Below are 23958 nucleotides of genomic sequence, written 5' to 3' on the forward strand. Positions count from 1 at the left end.
GACAATTGCTATGTCTGCAAAAGTAATTATTCTAAGCTTTAATGGCAATAGCACTTATATACGTCTTCACAGTGCTTTACAGCTCTTTCTAAGCACTTTACAGAGTCAGCCTATTGCCCCCAACAATCTGGGTCCTCATTTACCATCTTCGGAAGGATGGAAGGCTGAGTCAACTTTGAGCCGGTAAGACTCAATCTGCCAAACTACTGGCATCCAGCAGTCAGCAGAATTAGCCTGCAGTACTGCATTCTAATCACTATGCCACCCTGGCTCTGTACTTAATGTACTCTATAATGTTCCATTATTTATACTAAGTATTATACCTGTTTAATTCTCATGGAAATATTTCAGTAAGTTTTAATAGATAACAGTGGAATTATAACAGGGACTAGAGATGCCTCCAGACAGTTTCTTAGGGCAGGACTTTTCAACCAGTGGTACGGGTACCACCTGTGGTACATTGGCACTTGGCAGGTGGTACGCGGCCATTCTAGAAAAGTGGTAGCGGGGGAGGGGAATGAGCTGAACTGGTGGTAGCACCGCACAAGCCTGAGTGAGAGACGGCTGGAGCTGCAGGGCTGTCAGGGCTCAGTGGAAGCGCCAGAATCAGCATTTCGGGGCTGTCAGGACTCAGCAGAAGCGCCAGGATCAGCACCAGACTCCAGCTGGAGCTTGGCGCTGATCCTGGTGCTTCTGCTGAGCCCAGAACAAGCACCGATCAGCTGGAATGTTGCAGCATCTCCAGGGTCTTGTGATTTACATTCAGATGCTTGGCAACTGATTCATGTTTATGATGGTCACAGTGTCCCAGGGTCATGTGAAGTGACTAAAACCTGCTGCAACCACCCAGAAGATGGGGGGAATAAAAACCAAACACCCCCCCACCCCACCCCCGCTGCCAATCCTCAACAGAAATGCTCACAACAATGAAAACCTCGGACAGGAGGAAGAGCACCGCCGGGCAGGCAGGCGTCTTGCTCGGCTGTGGTTTGGGGGGCACTTTTTTCAGTGCCATTGTAACTTCGAACAGTCACTAAGTGAACTGTTGTAAGTCGAGGACTACCTGTACTTTATCACTTTTTTCCTTTTTTGGGGGGGCATCAAGTTTTTGACACCTTGCTAAGTGACTGGTGGTCCTCGGATGTTGCCATATCCTAAAAGTGGTACAATGGGTGAAAAGGTTGAAAAGCCCTGTCTTAGGGCTATCAATCAAACAATTGTATAGATATTTTTATTTTGCTGTACTGTAATATATATTTTAATGGGGAAAAAACACAGACAAGGTAAGATAAAATAGATTCCAAGCTAAAGATATGAAACCTGTTTCGTCTTCTATAAAATTCTGCAGTGAAACAGGATAACTGTATGATAAAAGTTTCATCTGCAAACACCATGAATTATCTTTTCATATTTCTTTCAAGATTGAAAAGGTTTGGTATGCTTTTCTCCCAAAGTATTTGATATTTTTTTAAATTTGCCATATTGAGGATCTTTATGCACACAAATGTAACTTAGATATATAGCAGTGATGGCGAACCTTTTAGAGACCGAGTGCCCAAAAATTGGCCCCGCCTCCCTCCACCCCCTGTTCCGCCCCCACCCACCCACCAGCAGGGCCACTCACTGCCTCCATGGCCCACTGCAGATCACCCAGGCAGCCCAGTACCGCAATGGTGGCCACACCTTCTGCCCGCACCCCACAGCATCAACTGTGCACGATGGGGTGTGAGGGCAGAGTCTTGTCTACACTGCCTGGCTGCCATGTCCTTGGCTGCGCTGCGCCACGTGGGCCACGCGGGGGGTGACTCTCCTCCAGGGAGCTGCTGGTGAGGAGGGGGTCGCAGGGAGAGGCAAGGCTGCGGCAATGGCACGTGTGCCCAGAGAGAGGGCTCCGACTGCTACCTTGTGCCATAGGTTCGCCACCACTGATATATAGTCTCATTGCTGTATAAAATCACCCTGTGGAATTAACCCTCTAACCTAATGAGGCCATATTTAATTAGAATTATTCCACAGCAAAGATATGCAGATGATACCACTCTAATGGCAGAAAATGAAGAGGAACTAAAGAGCCTCTTGATGCGGGTGAAGAAGGAGAGTGCAAAAGTTGGCTTGAAACTCAACATTAAGAAAACCAAAATCATGGCATCCGGCCCTCTCAATTCCTGGCAAATAGATGGGGAAGAAATGGAGGTAGTGACAGATTTTATTTTTCTGGGCTCCAAGATCACCTCAGATGGGACTGCAGCCAAGAAATTAAAAGACGCTTGCTCCTGGGGAGGAAAGCTATGGCAAATCTAGACAGCATTCTAAAAAGCAGAGACATCACCCTGCCAACAAAAGTACGTATAGTCCAGGCCATGGTTTTCCCAGTTGCAATGTATGGCTGTGAAAGTTGGACCATAAGAAAGGCTGAGCGCAAAAGAATTGAGGCCTTTGAAATATGGTGCTGGAGAAGACTCCTGCGAGTCCCTTGGACTGCAAGGCGTTCAAACCGGTCAGTCCTAGAAGAGATCAACCCCGACTGCTCTTTAGAAGGCCAGATCCTGAAGTTGAAACTCAAATACTTTGGCCACCTAATGAGAAGGAAGGACTCACTGGAGAAGGGCCTAATGCTGGGAAAGATTGAGGGCAATAGAAGAAGGGGACGACAGAGAATGAGGTGGCTGGATGGAGACACTGAAGCAGTAGGCGTGAGCTTAAATGGACTCCAGAAGATGGTAGAGGACAGGAAGACCTGGAGGAACATTGTCCATGGGGTCGCGATGGGTCGGACACGACTTCGCAATTAACAACAACAACATTCCACAGCTTTCTGTTGTATCACATTTTTGGACTGCTAACCATGTGATTCTCTTCTAGCCCTCCTTTATGAAATCGTGAAGACTCCTTTACCCCGAAAGAGGGAGGGTAAGACAGCCATGATCCTGGATCCATACCAAAAGCAGAGACTCTCTGAACTTGCTCATCAAACCCTAAAGGAACAGCGATCTTCCACAATAATCAAAGTTACTTCTGGTAAAGAATTTTTGAGTATTATTTTTAAAAGTAATAACAGTTACTGATATCCACCTTTAGGCTACTGATTAGTACTGTAGAAGAATAAGCTGCATTCTTAATTTATAGGCAGAACTAAAAGTAAAAAAAATGGGTAAACTGTCATGATATCCCAATTTCTTACCAAGGTGGGATATTTTTTTTAAAAAATGGGAAAATTGGCTTGAAGTCTGCACAGACTTATTTGATTTCCCCAAATCAAAGGCAACTAGAAAAGATGACTATTCAGCTCTGTATATTTTTATTCCATAAGCTAGGATTTCTGTGCAAATCTAAAGTTATTAATTATTCAGCTAATGATGGAAAATGCTCTTAAAGAAGCAGGGGGTATTAAGCATCGTGTCCTGTCTTGCAAGTCAAAATTGGAGGCGTTCATCAAACCCCTTTAGGATAACCTTTTCACCACACATCTTCCTATAACCAGATAGTTTCCTTTATGAATTCTTCCCCTTAAAATGAAAAAAAAAATATTGGCTAAAAGATTTGGAAGGTAATTTTATTCCTCCCTTCACTCCATTTACCCAGCCCAGGGATAGGCAACCTTGGCTCTTTTATGACTCATGGACTTCAACTCCCAGAATTCCTGAGCCAGTATGGCTCAGCTTGAAAACCTCTCCTTTTCCCCTCAGCATGGCTGAGGAATTCTGGGAGTTGAAGTCCACGAGTCATAAAAGAGCCAAGGTTGCCTAGCCCTGACTTAACCCTTCTGCTGTAGCCATCCATCTCTGTTCCTATTCTTTCTCTCCATTCACCTCCATGTAGATGTGCGCTGTCCCCATTCATTGCCAAACAAACCATTCAGCCCAAATGGATATTCTTCCCTGCATCCAGCATCCAGCATCATATAATGTGAATGAAAAGAAATCTTTTAGAATTATAAATAAAATGATATAGGTTTGAGCTATTTGCCAAACACATCTTTTTATTACTTACCAACCTTTGCAGCACTGTGAATATAAGAAATTCAATATTCTCATTTACAACACTAAAGAGAGAATTTGGCACAAGAATTACACATTGTATTTAAAATTGAATATAGATACACTTTAAAAAAAATGACAAAAGAAACCAAGAGTCCTGTTGAATTTCTGCCTGGTTTTCACAAGCCCTAAAGCTTTCTAGCTTTATCAAAAATGAAAATCTGACTGAGGTCTAGAGTAATGTACAAGGACAATTTGGAAATAAAACTCTGTTTGCTTATCAATGATAGACACTTGCAGATAGAGAACTTTTATTATACGCATTAGAAAACTACAACATTACATTACTTTTCGATATAATTGCCATTCAAAATGAGGTACTTGTCATAACATCTTACAAGGTTTGAAATTCCTTACTTGTAGTCGCTCGGTGCCAAATCTGGGCTATGGCGGGGTGTGATCAAAAACATCTCAATGGAACTGCTTCAAAAGTTCTTGGGTGCATCTAGCGGTGTGCGGGCGAGCATTATCGTGAACCAACACCACACTGGAAGTGGTGCCATAAAAAATCCCTCCAAATGTGAAGATGCCAAAGGAGTACTGCTAATGAAGTCCATGGAGCGTGGTTCGACGATAAGTTCAGAAACCTACTGTGAAATGTTACAAAAACTCAGACGAGCATCAATAACAAGCATTGGGGCATGCTTGGAAGTGCTGGCCTATGGTGCAGTTGCACTGTTCCCCAAGACTCACAGGCTTTGGGGCATGGTGCAAGTTTTATTTTTCAGTTGCAGCAGTCGTGTTAGGACTGAAGTCAAAGCCCAGGCCCTGACTTCAGGCCTAGCCTTTGTGCTACTGTCAAGTGTCATTGTTCAAGGTAGCCTAGATGGAGGGGAGATAGAGAATTGTTTCTCTTTTGTTTTGTGTGGGATGTGACACATCAGCAGAATCAAGTCAGGCATTTTCCAGATTTTTGACATACCAAGCTCAAAAGGTTTGCCATCACTGATCTAATGTATACTCAGTTGGAAATAAGCTTCACCATAAGCTTACTATAGGTAAGTGCTCATTGAATGCAATTATGATTTGCAAATTATTACCCTCCCAAAAATAGATATTTGGGGAAACTGTTAGGAGAGTTGCTTTGGCAAGTATCAGCCCAGGCACAGCACTCAATAGACCCTGGGACAGGATGAGTTATGACTTGATCCCTGATATTGGATTCCTGTCGTATGATTGTGATTGGGTTTTATTTTTTTTCTTCCTGCCATTGGCTATTACTGTTGATGGTTTTTGTGTTTATTTTTGTTGTCAATTATCAGATGTTTTTAAAACGTAATCCTCTGTGATTAAGATGACACATTGGTTCATTGAATTAATAAACAGTTTCCTGGGGTTTTCAGTAAAGCTTCTGATTTTTCTAATTCTAGAAGTACCTTTTTATGTCAGTTTTTGAAGACCAGGTTGGGGGCCTTCTGCTGAGTTGCCCCTGCTTTCTGTCCTCAAGTTCTGTTCTGATGTCAGTAGGTAGTATTTTAGGCTTAAACTCCTCTCTTTTCTTTTTTTAAAACAGATGAGGAATTAGTATCAGAAGCTCCAGCCCCTTCCTCATTTGCCCAGAATACCAAGGCTTTGTTAAATCACATAAAGAAGAGGCATCCTATTGGTCCCATATCTAATGATCAGATACTCCTCACTGTCAGTACAGTACACCATGCCTACCAAAATGATGATGTCAATGCCAATATGGCATACAACATGAACATTAATGATGCTTGGGAACCTGTTCAGCCCAAGAAAGAACTGCCCAGATCATCTCTATCTACTCAAAGTTCAAAGTACAAGGCAATAGATCTAGCAACCCAAGTGAAACAACTAAAGGCTGCTGGTGGCACTTTAGGTATGGAAAAGATTTCCTCACCTTATGAAACCAAAATACTACAGCTCAACACAAAGAATTCTTTGCTTGGGGGTAATGTGAAATCCTTCATTCCTCCCCCCTCTATCACACGTTCCAAGTCTTGCAGCAGTTTGTCAAGAAAAAAAGCTTATTTTAAGATCTCATCTGCTGCTGCTGCTGAGAGTAATATCATTGGTGGCTTTACAAGTTCAGTTGAATCCATCAAAATACCACGAATGAAGATTGCCCAACCTGATACCAATGTAACTTCACGGCGCAGAAAATTTTTCCATGCCCTTAATGTAAATCCTTATCGTTATAATTCTGGGTTTCAACTTCTGACTACACAACAAATGAAAGAATATGAAGAAGCTAAGATTGCAGAGTATCAGGCAACCAAGACAAAAGTTATTGCAAATAGAGAAAAAGTGTGTAAAAATGCTTGGGTGAGGAAAATTAAAGGGCTTCCTATAGATGACTTTACTAAGGAGGGCAGAACTGCTGCTCCTGAACTTGGAGATAATGTTTTCATTTGAGACTAATTGTTTTAATACAACTGACAAACCCTGCAAACAAATGCAAAATTCTGGCCCAGGTACTCTTGATGTCCTCTGCTGAAACTTTGCCCTATTTCCCTCTTTTGGGAGACTGTGACAAACTGTACTATATCGATTAGACCTTTGTTTTCAAAAATTGGGACTCTTGAGTTTCCCTCCCTTTCCCAAAATAATTCCAGTTTGCAACATTTCTATTTTAAAGTTCCCGTTCTGTTCATGCAGGTTTATTTAAAAGATTGATGATACCTTTTGTAAATTTTGCTTCAGAAATTATATGTGTGCATTCCTGTTGTGTCTTACTTAGCTGATATCTTAATGTAACTGTTTCACTGTGTAGTTATAAAAGTTATCAAAATTATATCTTTACAAAATATTTTTAAGAACTTGAAATTAGTATTGTTTTGTACTGTACTTTCTTATAGAGTAAGTCTTTGCTTTACAGACTTTGTTCTTAGCTGCAAAACAACAGAGATCAAATCAAATGCTTTTATTTATAATTTGCATAAATGACACAGCAGGGTAGAAGTACTGTATATAGTCCTAGAAGGAAAATTTAAGTTAGTGACCCTTCTCCTCACATAAAAAGCTCCTTGGGAGCAACTGAATCACACTTCCAGCAATACCTTTTTGTTAGCAGATACCTGAGGGGAGAGGGAAGCTGTTATAAAATAACAGGAGCATCTATAGGTTCTTGCTACATTTGTCAAAGCTCTGCCCCTTTGAAGTATGCATGCAATCAAAAATTAGGCACACATTCAAAAATTGGGTAGGACTTGGGACACAGTCAAAAATTGGGTAGGACTTGGGACACAACATTGCAGTGCACTGTACATCACTCTGAGCTGATCAGAAGGAAAAACAATGGCCACAAAAATAACAATTTGAAAAAAAAATGGATGGATGGTATTAAAGCTAAAGTATTAGTCTGCACTGAAGAGATCCAGGTTCTCATTTACATTTTTTCAGGTCATTTTTTCACAGACTAGATGGGACAGTGGGGAAGGGAGATGCAAATGCTATTGAAAAAAGTAAGATGGAAGTTAAACATATTTTAGCATGGGTGCTTTCTACCGTCATCTGGCCCCAAATATTGCAGAGGCTTTTGGCAGGAAAGATTGAATTTCAGCTTAACTGCATCAGGTCAGCCATCACTATAGCCTATGCGCCTGCTCCTTGCGTGTAGTTTAATTTGGCTATATTCCTCAAAGATATGGAAAGAACTTAAAATAACAATTCAAATTCAAAGATTTTGCCTGCAAATCATGCTTAAGAATAATGTTAAAATCATGTGTTTTGGAAGAATGAAGCAAACTATTTTGAGAGCAGCCATGGACAGAAAAATATAATAGGAAAGTTAAATATTTTTGAACCATATAATTATTAATAGTAAATATTTAAAGGCAAGTTTATTTTCTCATGTTTCACAAGTATGCAGTGGGTAGCACACACAAAAACATCATTTGTAAGCATTATAGTGGGATGTCCTATATATAAAAAAAACCCTTTTATTTTGCCAGTAGGTTGTATTAGCAGATGGGTCTTATGCACTTCCACATACTTCCTTAGTGCACTAATTGTTAGGAAAAAAATAAGCTCAAGTATTTAACATTCACTATTGTATTGTTATGACAAAATATTTTTTATTTTGCATCATTACTCAGATCTTTCACAGAGACATCCATCTCTCAGTTTTCTTCACAGAAGATAATGGGAGCTACAAATATGGAGCAAGATTATTACAGAAAAAGACAAAAATGGGTTGTTACATCTGTCAATGTCCTTGAAGATCCTAGAGGCCATCCATCCAACACTCTAAAAATATAGCCAGATAGATTTTATCAGGGCCCTCCTCCCACCCACATTGTTAAATCACGTTCAGTGCTTTCATTGATGCTTTGCAGTTAAAAAAAAAAAAAACTGAGGGAGACCTGGAAAGCTTCTAAGTCTGTATACTTAGTTGTATTTAAAATACTGATGAAATCCAGTTTTGGCATGCTACTACAAATCCTATACATCTGCAGGAAAAGGAGAGAGATTAGTTTAAGAAGAAAAGGTTGCTGTCAATTGGAGAATGACCAGCCCGGAGACTGTAGAGAGCTTCATAGTGGAATGGAAACAATCTTTATTGCAATGTTTAGGGAGCAACCCGTTTCCAAAAATCTTGCCAGGAAAATTGCAGGGATTTATCCAGGCAGTTGTCAGGAGTGAAGACAGACTCAAGAGCACACTTTCCTCAAAAAACTGCAACGTTAGGATGAATCCAGAAATAAATGGGCTCAGCTGCCAGTGTGCAATACAAGTGCAAATCTAATTATGGAATGATGCAAAGCCTTGATAAGTAAGTGTCCTTAATTTTCATGCTGCTCTTCAATCTGCACAATTGCTGATTCCTTCGGATACATAGAAGCCAAGATCCCGGCCTAACCTTGGGATGGGCGGCATCCCTGGAAAAATCTGAAAGAAAAACTGCTCCTGAGAACATCCTGTGCAGTGTCCCTTTGCTGTGCGGATTATTCATCTCTATGAAGTAATTTTTCGGGAGATATTAGAACAGTTTTGCGAGTTGAACCAAAAGCTGCACAACACCTAATCTATAATAAAGCTAAACACTGTGCCGGCAGCTTAAGAGCTAAAAGAATAGAACAATTATTATTGCAATATGTTTCATTTTGAGTGCCAAGCTACACCTTCCCCATTTTATTCACTTTAAATTCCTGACTTTCTCCAGAGAGTCATAATGGGATGTCCTATGATGCAGTGTTTCTCAACCTTAGCAACAGCCGGCATGGTATTCTGACAGTTTTAGTCCAAACATCTTAAAGTTGATAAAGCTGAAAAACATGGCTTAGAGAAGTCTCTCTTACTTTACTTGGGATGGAGATATTCTAATCGTAAAACTGAGATGAGCGCTCTATATTGTATATCTCTCAGTCAATGTTGACGGCTTTCCATTGGAATTGGAATTGGACGCATATCTTGGCGTCCGTCGCACGTTGATGACGTAGACGGCTTTGCTTGGGGAGTCGGTTGTGACGTGGCAGAAGGCGGAAGCAATGTTGCGGCAGGTGGGCGCTAAGGGGCTATTATTTCCTCGCTTGGGTCAGGGACGCTGAATGGGTTTCCGACTTCGGGGCTGAAGGGACTTTTAAATATTGGAGAGGGAGGTGAGCTGGAAAAGGATCTGGTGGAGGACTTTCAAGCCAAGGTCGTGGCTGCAGAAAATGAGTACATCTAGATGAAGCCCATCCTAACCTACACAAGTTATAGCTGCTTTGTTAGAAGAGGGGAAGACCAGCTTGGTTCTTACTCTCATCTTTCTTCCTTCTCCTGCGATGTCTGGGCTATGCTCGCATCTTCCTTCTCCTGCGATGTCTGGGCTATGCTCACAAAGCATTGCTTTCTGTCCCTGCCCCCCAATTGTTAAATGTTTTTGTATATAGCTTTTAATTTGGGTGTGTGTGGAGGAGTTGCATTTCTAAGGCTCCCAGGCATAATTGGAATGGAATTGTATAATATCGAAGTAAAATCCTCTGATGAACTCTAGCAACAAGTTAAGATTAGGACTATAGGGTATGAAAATCCGACGTCAGCAAGACAGCAGCATATAGCGAACTCTAACGATTGCTGTTGCCTACTGGTCATCTGCATTTTTAGCTCAAATATTGTAAGATGCCCCTAAGATAACGCACAAATAGCAGGTTGACTGCAGGATTACATTATGCTTAGAGTAGTTTCATTTAGTAGTTATGCAACTAGGTATATGTTCCACTTACGATTTATAATATCTTCTAGAGTCATCCAACAATCATTCTGAAAGATCAGTTATGAGTATGAGTCTATTTTTCCCCAAATTGGGTAGATGGCCCTGAAGGTTTATAATTCATTAATGAAGAAATGGATTTAATATTTAAGTTATACCCTCCCTTCACTCACAGGCTCAAAGTAATGAACTTGGAATTCACTTATAATTTTCCCTGCAACAACAACCCTGGGGTGCTGAGGCTAGAGATTCTCAGAAAGAAATACTCATGTGCAGTAAAGGGATACCAGTATCCTATTGTTACCTTCTTAAATATATCTGACAGCTCTAAATGTAAAATTTTACTAACATCAGAGCATTATCAACAATGATATCAGAGAATGTTTTCAGAATTGTGTTATTTGGTTTTCATTAGGGATATAATTTTAGCTTTAAACAATGCCATGATTTTATCCTTAATTTTAGGTTATTCTTAGCTCAGGTTTTAAGTATTTTTAGTTTATTAATAATGGTATGTTAAAATGCTATATACACATTCATAGAAAATCATCAGAATTGATGTTTTCTTTGTGGTGCTGTTTTTTGATCACTTATTTTATGCTTTCTTTGAAATAATTATATTGGTTGATTGAAGGCTAAGAAATCGATAACAAATCCAATAACCAGAGTTTATTTTTTGCCCCAGTCTTACCAATGATACCAATGATAATGCTTACAGTAAATTCATAAACATGTTTGTTCCACCTATGTACAAAGAAGACTATGATTATTCACTTTTTTAGCTGCCAAGTTATATAAAGTAAATAAGTATGTAAATGGTTGCAGTGATGGTGAGACAAGGAGTGTGATCTCCCCATACACCTTTAAAATAATTTTTAAGGAGAAGATAGTGTGCAAAAATAAGGCCCAAATGCTGCATTGAAGAATTATTGCTAATTAATAAACAGAAGATTAGACAAACAAATATTCTGAGGGTGAAAGTGTAATACAGATTTTGGCATCATTGGTATTGGCTTCAAATATCAAATAATTAAACATAGTCCCCAATATACTTATTTAGCCATCTGCTTTTTAACATTGCATAATCTTAGTTTCAAGAATGTACATCTTCCTGAAAACTTGCTTTAGAAATCTTGTTGAAGGGCCCATGAAATATTTTCTAGTTTAATATAGAATAACTACTCTTATTAAAAGAAATAAAATTTTTGTTTAATCTGTTGCATTCCTTTTTATATTGATATTAACTAAACAAGAAATAGACCCATGTTTTGCTATAGAGTTTTAAAATAAAAAACTTAGATTATGTTGCTATTATTTTAATCAGAGTTTAAAATAATAATTTCAAGTGAAATTATGTATTACTATACCAAAATACTGGTTCCTCATTTCTATGTAATTTTCTAAATTTCATCCGGAAGCACCACAGAATCTGGCATTTTCACCAGAATGATGCTGATGCTGATAAAAGCTTTATCTTGATTTGTTATATATATAAGTCAAGCCTGTAAACATACCTAATACTCCTGCTTCTTATTTTTCTCATATAATAACTCTGTGAGAATCATAGTGGCATTCCACCTCACATCATATGTTCAAAGGGGATGGAGCTTGCATCAGAATGTTTGTTTAATCATCTTCCCCATATCCTCACCTCCAGGCACCTATAGTTTTATCACAATGGCATAGGTTGGAGTTTTTTTGTTGAATTGTTGCACAAGGGTATATATTTATAAAAAACCATGTTTTAAATCTATATTTATCTCTCTAGGATAGTAATGATGAGACAGAAGATGTTTCGCTTTTTGATGGAGAAGTTGAAATGTCCAGAAAGCCCAGGAAATCAAGAATAAAGTAAGTCTGGAAGTAAGAGGCTGCTATGTCTTAACAGGCTTTTGGGGCTATAGTTAAAAAAAAAGTTCTGGCATGACTTAAGTCTCTTAAGAAACATTTACAAATATAATTTGATTTAGTAACCATGGTGGTAGAATCCTGTGTAGGTGTAGAGGTTGAAAATATTTTCATTAATATCAGCATAGATTCTGCTTTCGTGGTCAAATTTAGGGGAAGACTTCCATAAAATGAACTGCAATATTTACTTATCTCTTTACCCTCAGCAGACATTTGCAAGAAAATGATGTTGTGGAGTATGGTCTTTCAAGTTAAAGAATTTGTTTGATTTATATTTTTCACATTAATAATCATCATCATCATCATCATCATCCCCCAGTGAGGCACTACCTTGACGTGGTTGTGGGGCTTGTGTACTCTGAGGAAGATGAGAGCTATGCCAGAAGTTCAACCATATTGGTCTCATCAGAGGAGTCAGACAAAGAGTGTCTCTCCCATAAAAAATATGGTGAGACGTAAATTTCAGAATGCCATACCGGCTCGGATGTCGCCCGGGTTAACAAGGTCCGCGCTAGATATTGGAGTTCCTGGATATCTGGTGAAAAATGGGTTACAGGACTCAGGACTGTTGGCTGAGCAACCAGGGCCAGCAGCTGCAGAAATACTGGAAGAAAAGGTGTTTACCCGTCGCAGATACACAGTGATGGAAAACAAAGAAATAATGATCTGTTACTACAGATCAAATCCAACAAGACAAGGATATCTAAAACGAATGCACCAGTTCTGGAAAGAACAACATCCAGAATCAGAAATAACAGAACAGAGACTAGCAGATCAACGCCGATTTATAATACAAAATAAAGTATTCACAGAAACAGAATTGGACAAACTGCAAAGGTTTACCCAGGGCAAAGAAATCAAAGCCTTACCAGAAGTAATTCAGAATGTAGAGGCAAACCAAGGGGAGTTGGCAGTGAAGGAATCCAGCAGAGATATACAACTGCTCTCATTTGGAAACCAGGCACCTCTTCCTCAGGAAGAACAAAACCTTCTAACTAAAGAAATAAAAGAATTGAAACAAAGAATAACTGAGCATCTAGAATAGCACAAAAACAACAGAATAAGGCTGCCTGCATTGAAGCTTGTTCCAAAGAAACAGCTAGCACAAGCATTAAAAGATGCAAATACTGCAATATCAAGTATAAGCACCAATTCACTGCAAGAAACAAACCAACTAATGTACAGCAAAGCTGCAGTTATAACTGAATACCTGTGATGCAAAATTAACAAAGAAGAAAAACAAACAAACAGTGCACCAGAAAAATGGAAAGTTAGACTAGAAAATAAGATCAGCAAGTTAAGATCACATGCAAGCAAGCTAGAACAGATGAAAGAAAAGAAGCTGAAGAACAAGAAGACCAAAGAATACCTAATCAAGAAATACCACTTAGAAACAAGGAAGATCAAGGAAGCACTGGAAATAATAAAGCAACAAATAACAGCTATAGCCAGGAAAATCAGTAGATATGAAGCTCGAATTGCAAACTATAGGCAGAACCTCCAATTTCAATCCAATCAGAAACGTTTCTACCAATCCATCAATGGAGAAACTGCAAGGAATCAGTCAGTACCTGACAAGGAAGAAACAGTGCAGTTCTGGAAGCAGATATGGGATAACCCAAAGAAATACAACAAGGATGCGGCTTGGTTAAAAGAGGTGGATGCAAATAGAACAGAAGTTGAAATGAAAGAACTAGTAATAACAACAAAAATGGTAGAAAAAAGAGCAAAGAAAATCAAAAATTGGTCAGCACCAGGTGAAGATGAACTGCATGGGTTTTGGTTGAAACATCTAACTGTTATACACCCACTCATTGCCAAGCAGTTCAACAATATACTACAAGGAGGAGAAATTGAAAAGTGGCTAACAACTGGGAAAACCTACCTAATAATAAAAAATCCAGCAAAAGGGGCAACACCAGGCAACTACAGGCCAATTACCTGCTTACCAACAACTTTCAAATTACTAACTGGTGTGGTAGCTGATGCAGTACAACAGCATCTAGTTGAAAACAATCTCTTTCCACCTGAGCAGAAAGGAAACCGCCCCAATAGCAGAGGAACAAAAGATCAACTCCTAATAGACAAAATGATCTTGGAAAACTGCAAGAGAAGGAAGACCAACCTGAATGTGGCATGGATTGACTACAAAAAGGCATTTGACTCTCTGCCACATGATTGGATAATCAAGTGCCTAGAAATAACAGGAGTCAGTAGAAACATCAGAAAATTTGTGCAAAGATCGATGGCACAATGGAAGACACAGTTGCAGATCAATGGTGAGAGACTGGGAGAGGTTAATATCAAGAGAGGAATATTTCAAGGAGATTCATTATCACCATTACTATTTGTTATTGCACTGTTTCCTCTGTCAACAATACTGAATAACTCAGGACATGGCTATCAAACATCAAAAACATCTGCCAGACTATCCCACTCCTTTACATGGATGATCTGAAGCTGTATGGAAAAACATCATCTGAAATAGAATCGCTGCTCAACACTGTCCGTATATATAGCCAAGATATTGTAATGGAGTTTGGCTTGGACAAATGTGCCACACTTACTATCAAACAAGGAAAAATAGTGAAAACTGAAGGAATCAAGATGCCCCACGAAAATAACATTAAGAGTCTGGATGAGGAAGAGTACTACAAATACTTGGGTATCCTTCAAGCTGACAACATCAAGCACACTGAAGTCAAGAAAAAGATTAGAGGTGAATACATCAAGAGAGTGAAGAAGATCTTAAAGTCCAAACTCAATGGAGGAAATACCATAAAGGCAATCAACACCTGGGCAATTCCAGTCATTAGGTACACAGCTGGAATAGTGGACTGGACTCAAGCAGAACTAAAAGCAATGGATAGGCAGACCAGAAAAATAATGACAATGAATCATGCCCTTCATCCACGCAGTGACATTGATAGACTTTATCTACCAAGGCAAATAGGTGGGCGTGGAATGCTACAAGTACATCAGATGGTTGAAGAAGAAAAAATGGCTTTGGAAGAATATCTGAAGAACAATGATGAAGATGCACTGAAATTAGTATATCAGGAAGGCTTACTGACTACTGGAGAGACCAAACTGGCCTACAAGAAAGACCAAATGAAGAACAGAATAGAGGCATGGGAAGACAAAGCACTACATGGCCAATACATTAAAAAAATAGCTGGGAAAGCAGATAATAATAAAACCTGGCAATGGCTAAGAGCAGGAAAATTGAAGAAAGAGACCGAGGGACTAATTCTGGCTGCACAAGACCAAGCCTTAAGGACAAATGCATACAAAGTCAAAATTGAGAAGACAGCAACAGACAGTAAGTGCCGCCTATGCAAAGAAGCTGAAGAAACAGTGGACCACCTGGTAAGCTGTTGCAAGAAGATTGTATAGACTGACTACAAGCAGCGGCATGACAAAGTAGCAACAATGGTGAATTGGAAGATCTGCAAAAAATATCATTTGCCTGTAAGCAAAAACTGGTGGGATCATAAAATAGAGAAAGTCATAGAAAATGATAAAATTAAACTGCTCTGGGACTTCAGAATTCAAACAGACAAGCACCTGCAACATAGCACCCCAGACTTAACAGTTGTTGATAAGAAAGACAAAAAAGTCTGGATAATGGACGTGGCAGTGCCTGGAGACAGCAGAATAGACGAGAAAGAACTGGAGAAGATCACAAAATACAAAGACCAACAAATAGAAATAGAAAGACTGTGGCAAAAGCAAGCAAGGGTAGTACCAATAGTCATAGGCTCCTTGGGTGGAATCCCAAAACAACTGGAGCACCACTTGAACACCATTGGCATTGACAAATTCGCTATTAGTCAATTGCAAAAGGCGGTCTTACTAGGAACTGCTTCCATCCTCCGACGATATCTATAATACCATCAAACATCCACATCTGCCTATCCCAGGTCCTGAGTAAGGACTCGATAGGTAGACAAAATGCCAAATCCAGTCTGAACATCTGGCTGACTGTGCGATGATCCATAATAATAATAATAATAATAATAATAGTTTTCATCCTGCAATAATACCTTTAATACTCCTAAGCAACTTCTACCTAGCTCAGGTCCTTGGGAAGGACTCAGTAGATGGACAAAAATGCCAAATCCACTCTAAACACTTGACTGACTGTGTGACCAATCATAATAATATAGTTATGCTAATAAGAACATTGTTGCCTTTATGAAATTGGAATAATGGCATAAATTCTAAAGCTTGATTTGGCCAGATTAAACACTGAAATCAATAACCAAATTATTTTCTTCCTACGTCTTTTACAGACACCCTATAGCTTCCTTTTTCCACTTGTTCTTCCGGGTCAGTGCAATAATTGTCTACTTACTTTGTGAATTGCTCAGCAACAGCTATATTGCTTGTATGGTGACAATCATCTTACTTCTGTCGTGTGACTTTTGGGCAGTGAAGGTAAGTCATTTTGTAATATGTTGATACTTGAAAATGCTTGTTATCAGAGAAATTGGTAGTACAGGGAACAGTACTATTAATCAAAATTAGAATACTAATTTTGATTTTACTTAGCTTGCTTTTCTCTCTGCTCCTCAAGTACAGAGATCAAAGTAATGAGCTGGAGGGAGGGTGCTCTTTGGTGCTTTGAGCTATTTTACTAAAGTTATATTAGAACACGTGTAGAATGGAATTTCCATCTTAACGTATAATGAAGTTTGTATTTGCATTCAAATATAACGAAGTGGCTATTTCTATGCTTTATTCTGTTCATAGACATTTTACCATGCCTGTATATACATGCAGAAAGCTTGCTCTCTATGACACTTTATAGCTACTTTTTTATTTTAATTAACATTTTGATTGGGACATTACTTTGTCAGAGTCCTGCTTATGTGATGTTTCTGCCACCAAAGTAGACAGCAATTTTTTTAATATTTATTCTCCTAACCTTTATAGAAGCATAAGAAGTTACTACACAGTTTTTGACCTGGGAGGATGGAGATCCTCTGGAAAACATGCATGGTTCTTTTGCATTCATGAAAGTCAGAATGTAGCCAAAAACATAAAAAGAAGAAAAAGCAAAAACTTTTCATTGTAGAAGGATGTTGTGCACATTTATATATTAATTAACACAGCACGATTATGTGTTAAGAGAACAAGGGCTTAAGAGGGTAGAGTATATGTTCCAATTGGAAAACAGTATTAGATTTGTCTCTTGGCTTGCTTAGGCTTGCTCATCATTATTACAGATACTGAAGGAAAAAAAAAAGCCTCTTGCTCTTGTACAGACCAGTTGTCCTCCTTGGTCATGCTGTTATTATTGTAACTTATTTTAGATAGCGTGTCAAAGTGAGATAGGAAAATTCAAATTGTTAAATATGTATAATTGCACTTTTATGCCTGACAATACGTTACAAATACGTTTGGATGTTTGAAAAAACACTTCCATCATGTAATAGTTTTATATCTTGTTGTAAACATTCCAGAGTTATTTGGGCAGGAAGACACATGGCAAACTATTATTGTTGCTTTTGAAATAACCAGAAGGCATATAACGTATATTCATGATAGTAGTCTAAGAGGACTTTGTCACAACATGTCTCCATGTCACTAGTGAAATTATAACTTGCTTGCCAAGCAGCTATTTGCAGTAAACTTAATAGGATTTCTAAGAATGTAGCCCAGGGGCATACTAGGGCAAGCTGAGCAATTGGTAGCTCACTTAGAACTGTGACTCTAATAACTGCCCATAGTTCTACTGTTGAACAGCACAACAGGAATGAGATTCTTGTTTCATTAAGTTTTGTGCATACAACAGTGGAGGCATTTGGGGGAGCTTATTTAGTAAAATGTATGATTGCTGTTGCAGGAAGTACTTTCATGCTGTATTTAACTCTCTCCAGAATGTCACAGGGAGGTTGATGGTTGGCCTCCGATGGTGGAACCAGGTTGATGATGATGGCAAAAGTCACTGGGTGTTTGAAGCCAGGAAGGTAAATATCTCCCTTGTTGCTGAGGGAATGACTGTGAATAGTGTACTCTACAGCTTAGAGCACTTTTAATTCCAGAATTGGATACAAGGTCACTACACACAAATCACAGCACAATTATTGAAGGTAGTATTTGTAATATAACATGCTTTACCCTCTGATTTAGAGGCCAAAAAAGATGCACAGTATATGTTTATTTGCAGTGAGATAAATGATATTTATTTATTTATTTATTTATTTATTTATGAGACTTATATACCGCTTTAAGTGCAAGCACTCTCTAAGCGGTGTACACCAGTAAGCAATGTATATATATATTTACATTGCCCCCAACAATCTGGGTCCTCATTTTACCTACCCCAGAAGGATGGAAGGCTGAGTCAACCTTGAGCCGGTAAGATTTGAACCGCTGACCTGCTGAACACAGTCAGCTAAAGTGGCCTGCAGTACTGCACTCTAACTGCTGCGCCACCTCGGCTCTTTGTTATTAAACAATTAAACCTGTTTTAAAGAATTATGATTGAATGAGCTAATATGAAACTATCAAATCATACAAGCAATGCATTTTAGAGTTCCTATAATTACTTTAAAGAACCAAACACAAGCAACAGTTTTTAGGCACGCTGAAAATCTTTTTTCAACCTTATGTCGTGAAAATATTTAAATACATCAGGCTAATGCAAATGAATTTGAGGGGAGGGTAAGGTAGGGTCTCAGTTTATAAATCTTTCAGGCTTGAACAGGAATATGAAGATAGCCTTGAAGAAGAATACGCAACAGTCATCACAAAAACAACAACAACAACATCTTAGCTAGGAAATACAGATGCGGTGAGGAAGAAACTCAAAATTACTTCACTTTGACTATAAAAGGGACAGAGAAACTCTGTCAGGCTTTCCAGGATTCTATGACAATAAAGATGAGTAACTGTAGTTCTTGTGTTGTCTGTTTCCTGACTAACTAACTACAAGTTTTCAAACATTTGATCCCCTTAGGTCTTCATAACATGAAAACTTGCATAAGCAATATTTACTGTTCTTTACAAATAGTTCTCACTTTACAACCATTCATTTCAGCAACTGAAGTTACAGCGATGCTGAACGAATGGTATTTACACCCAGTTCCTGAAGTTTTGTGGTTACATGATCAGAATTCAGGTACTTGGCAATAGCTGCCTGCATTTATGACAGCAGGGGCACTTCAATTCCCTTTGGCTATCTCCCCGCATCTCTGCCCCTTTGAACGTTCTGCACAACGAAACTTATTGGCAGAAGCAGCACGGCTGGGGTTGAAGTGGTGGCTTGGGGCCTTGGGAAGTGAGAGCCAGCCAGCACCACCAATGGGCCCAATGCCACCTCAAGCAATAAACTGGCCAGACGCTTATGCCACATTCAGCTGACCTTCACCATCTTCCACTGCTGATGAGGCCTGCCCTATGTGAGGCAACTGCTGGTTATATTCTCCAAATCATGAGCAGCCTTGGGAGAAAGGCCTGTTGCAGCCAGCAGCTGCCTCACATAGAGCCAGACCAGGCATGTGGTATGGGCAGTTGGAGTAAGACAGTGAAGGCCAGCTGGGCATGGCAAGGCCAGCAGAGCACAGGGTGACAGGGATAGCTGAGGCTCTATAAAGTGGTGCTGCATTGGTCAGGAAGGGCTCTCTCCCTTGATAGCCCTTTTTGATAAAAGGATACTTCATTCTGTTTCCATTCTGAAATCCAAAGACATAAAGCTTTCTATTGCATGATTTCTTTAAAGAATAATTAGATTCTGCTGTTTCAGAAACTGTATTATCATTACTGAGATTTTTCAGTATTTAACGAAAGTAAACTTTTTATAATGTGGCTTTACGCTTAATTAAAAAAATAAAATACAGTGTAAATAAAATACTACTACCATTCATTTTTAGGCATCTGCTCAAGGGAGGAAAGCTATTTCAGAAGCAGAGTCCAGAATCTTCTGGTTAGGATTAATCACATGTCCTTTACTCTGGGTGATTTTTGCCTTCAGTGCCCTATTTTCTTTCAAAGTTAAGTGGCTGGTGAGTAAAATGTTCATTTGTTCCTGCTAAGCTCATTCTTGGGGGAACAGTGAGGCTTTGGTTCTCTCACATATCTTCCTCTCCTTTTATAGGCAGTGGTAATTATGGGTGTAGTATTGCAAGGAGCTAATCTTTATGGCTATATTCGGTGCAAAGTGGGTAGCAGGAAGAACCTGACTAGCGCAGCAACTTTCTACTTGGGAAGGCAGTTCCTGCGGCAGGTAGGTCAGATTTTATTTTCTGTTCCTCTCCAAGCATTTGCCTTGGTGCTTATCTAATTTTGCATTTCCTGATTTTGCTATTTTTTGTAGGCCTAGAGATTTAAAGAATTCAAGATCCAACACTAGCCTGTTCAGGTTCTGTTATAGCTAGGATGGGTGCTTCTTTCAGTTGTATGTATTACAGCTCTTCCTTGGACTGTTGAGGAAATATGTCACATATGCTTTCAGAGTGCTCTTGCCTGTAATTTGAATACATATGACTGATCTTTGAGAAATTTGACTTTGAGGGTCTGAAGCTTAGACCAGCGGTCTCCGGCCTTTCTGGTTTGGCAGACCGGTGGAGGGTGGAGAGAAGATGGTTCTGCATGAGTGGCAGACAAGCGCGTGCGCAGCTCCATTTGCACAAGTGGCAGGTATGGTTGCTGTGCGTGCATGTGGAGTAGCGCATGCGCTTGCCGCTGCTTCCACGGCCCAGTTCTAAGTGGATTGAAGCCCAATAGTGGGCCGCGGCTTGGGGGTTGGGAACCTCTGGCTTAGAGGATCCTCATGACTTTAATAATCTTATTTGCTCCATTTAACTATCTTCAGAGACGCTGTTTAGGCAGTATTGTTTCCTTGAAAAAACTCTACAGGTGGTTTGATAACAGCCTTTTCTAGGCAAAGGTCCAGTGATTGTATCTGCCCACATAAAGTGGTACAGAGAATATTTTTTCCAGAATCAGGGCAAGTGCACCCTACAAGATGATTTTTCAAAGAGTTTAACTATAGTCATTATAGTCCTGATCTAATGCTATTTATCTTTCTTTTACAGACCACGCCCAAGGAGGACCAAGCAGTATCTTGAGGTTCATGAAGAAACACTACCTACCATTTTCAGTCCTTATGGAGAATGGGGGGGGGGAAACCCTATTTCTTGGCCTCTGTACAGGAAATTTATAATCTGTGTATGGATTTTTGTAATTAAATATGTCTCAAAGAAGTGTTAATTGTTACCATTTCTTACAACTTAGATTTTACAAAGCTCTTCTTGACTCAACTGACTGCTAGACTCTTTAATTAATTAAATGATTAATTCTCCACTTTGAATTAGGTTTTAAAAAATAGTGATGATATCTGTGACTATAACATTGCATTCCTGAAATAGCCGGATCTGTCCTCAAGAACTTTGCAATCAAATATTGTGCTGTTTCAAAACCAGCTTGTTCAAGAAGTCTGATGATAAGGGCTTGAGCAATCTTTCCTCATGGGAGAACTGTGGAATGTAACCTTTAACGCATGACTTAATGTCTACATTAATGTGAGATCAGGTATTTTTAAGCAGGTTTTTAGATCTTAATGAGGAAAATAGAAAATAACAACAACAATTGGATAATTTCAGCTAAAGGTCAGGAGGAAGAGCTAAGAGTTCCAGTTTCACAATCAGAATAGAAAAACACTGATGCCTGTTGACTGGCAAAAATTAACTTTCCTGTTTTGTTTGGTTTTGATCTGAGCCTTCTTGAATATTTAGATTTCCTGAGGAACAAGGGCAAGTTCCCTTCAGCTTACTATCTGAGTAAAAGTGAATTCTCAGGCTACAACTATGGTAGCCTACAAGGATGTAGATCTCAATTCACAGCATTCTATAGAGAGAGGAGGGATTTGAGTGTGCCCCTTTGTGCCACTTACAGATTATTGATATTATAGAAAGACTATTCTGAAATTGCTAGAGCCATGAACTCATAATAAACCCAAACAAGCAACTTTAGAATGGTTGAAATAAGAGATTGAGCTAATTTAAACTAGGCGGCTCATGTAAAATTAGCCCAAGTAATCCACTGGATTAATATAGCCCAGGAGTCCCCAACTCCTGGGCAGCAGCTCACTACTGGGCCATGGCCTATTTGCAGCTTGAGTTGTGCAAGCGGCAGGCCAGCAGGCATGCGCAAATGCATGCAGCTCAACTTGCACAAGTCCCCTCCCCAGCTGGACCGCCAAGCCACAAAGGCTGGGGACCACTGATTTAGCTCATCTGCAAATATTTATTTGCAAATGTAAGCAATGCTTCAGTGAATTTAGGCTCTACTAAGAATGTAGATTTCTGCAAACTTTCTTGCTTTGAGTAGAGTGAGTTCTATGTACAGGGCCTACCTTGTCACGATGTGCTACTGGTAATTGGGCTGTTTTTCAAAATCAGAATTAAAATTTATTCAGTTATTGCTGATTACTGTATGGACATCCAATTCTTCACTTCAAACATGATCAATTTGTATATTTCTCAAGATGCTTAAACAGGAGTTAAAGCTATGTTACTGTTCAGATAGTTTATAAGATAAACTTAGGAAAGAAATATTGATTATAAAAAACTTTAATATAAGCCTAATGGTGATTTATTGTTCATTTTAAAAGGAAAAGTGGTTGGCAAGTTTCTACATGAATGCTGATTGTTAATGTTCATATTTGGATATAAAAAGTAAAGGTTCTTGGAATACAGAAACAGTGTATTTAAAATCTCTGTTTTGCATTGTGCATGTTTGTGGACCTTTCGAATTAACCTGTTTTACAAAGAAATATATTTTTTTAAAGCTGTGAAATTCTGAATGGGTTTGATTTAGTGTGCCAATATCATGTGTCTCAGGTGATACACTATATTGCAGTCGTGGCGAACCTATGGCACAGGTGCCAGAGGCGGCACTGAGAGCCCTCTCTGCGGGCATGCGCGCCATCGCCCCAGTCCTAGGCCTTCAGCTGGGTTTTATAAAACCTTTTCGCCTTAGGCCTCCACCGCCATGTAAAAAAAAAAAAAGGTTCAGTCAATCAGTAAATTTCAACTTCTCACGGGAAAAAAAAAGATCTTGCAAAGTTGGAATTGATTGATTGAACTTTTTAGTCCCACCCAGTCTGCTGGTACCACTACAGCCATGCCCAGCCAATGGGCCACACCCACCCAGCACCCGATGATGCATAAGTGGGTTTTGGGTTGCATTTTAGGCACTCGGTCTCTAAAAGTTCGCCATCACTGCTATAGTGAGTTTCATGTCGATTAACAAGCTTATATCTTGAATCTAGTTTTGAGCTTTGTCAGTTTCCATTTTTTCACAACTGTATTATGTGGGAAGCGGCTGCATTCCCTTCAGAGATGCTCATCAAGTGCATTATTAATAGTCTTACTAATCAACTTGATCTTTATCTTTTTAGCTGGACAGTGCAGTCATCCAATTGAGCACTTTCTTGTTGGTTGCTGGCATTCCTTAGTGATATATTAAAAAGCCTTGGTTATCTAAACAGTGGACACTGGCATAAATGACTTAAGATTGCATATTCATTTTTCCTTAACTGTTTTCTAATAATTTTATTATTATCTGAAATGAGTCGCAAAAGATTGAATATCATAAAAACATTCATACCACTGCAAAGCTAATGATATTTTCTAGGAAATCTTTTCACCCATTTAACTGAGAGAGAGTAAGATACTGTTGTGCCTACATGGGTGAATCACATCACCTTTGAGATGTTTTGTTTCTGCTTATACTGTATCAACAGTATTCAAGCTTTAAAATAAAAATATATACAAGCTGGTATTCTTGAGAATCTCCCAATTTTGCAGGTTTTTTTGCTGTTCATATTTCCTTTCTTCTCACTCA

At 39.2% G+C, this 23958-nt stretch overlaps 2 protein-coding genes across 10 annotated transcripts in view; both read left to right on the forward strand.

Annotated features, from left to right (window-relative positions):
- Positions 1–6827, forward strand: part of LOC120306612 (F-box/WD repeat-containing protein 10-like) — a 53951-nt gene extending 47124 nt beyond the window's left edge. For all 8 annotated transcript variants that reach the window (XM_039340185.1, XM_039340187.1, XM_039340186.1 and 5 more), the window contains 2 exons: positions 2863–3018; positions 5551–6827. In XM_039340185.1, coding sequence (XP_039196119.1) covers positions 2863–3018; positions 5551–6413 — 1019 coding nt within the window. In that variant the 3' untranslated portion in view covers positions 6414–6827. The remainder of the gene's footprint in view (positions 1–2862; positions 3019–5550) is intronic.
- Positions 6828–9362: 2535 nt separating this feature from the next.
- On the forward strand, positions 9363–22908 carry LOC120306613 (Golgi apparatus membrane protein TVP23 homolog B-like). Of its 2 annotated transcripts, none has more exons than XM_039340195.1 (7): positions 9363–9499; positions 11963–12045; positions 16398–16542; positions 17988–18077; positions 19983–20114; positions 20207–20335; positions 21147–22908. In XM_039340195.1, exons 1-7 carry the CDS (start codon positions 9488–9490, stop codon positions 21177–21179), a joined length of 624 nt encoding a protein of 207 aa, XP_039196129.1. In that variant the 5' UTR covers positions 9363–9487; the 3' UTR covers positions 21180–22908. The 2 variants fall into 2 exon arrangements, with proteins under 2 accessions (XP_039196129.1, XP_039196130.1); XM_039340196.1 differs by having other exon boundaries at positions 9492–9598.
- The last annotated feature ends 1050 nt before the right edge of the window (positions 22909–23958 follow it).

Source organism: Crotalus tigris, unplaced genomic scaffold, assembly GCF_016545835.1.
Source record: "Crotalus tigris isolate CLP2741 ecotype Arizona unplaced genomic scaffold, ASM1654583v1 scf7180000017742.2353718, whole genome shotgun sequence".
Classification (NCBI taxonomy): Eukaryota; Metazoa; Chordata; class Lepidosauria; order Squamata; family Viperidae; genus Crotalus; species Crotalus tigris.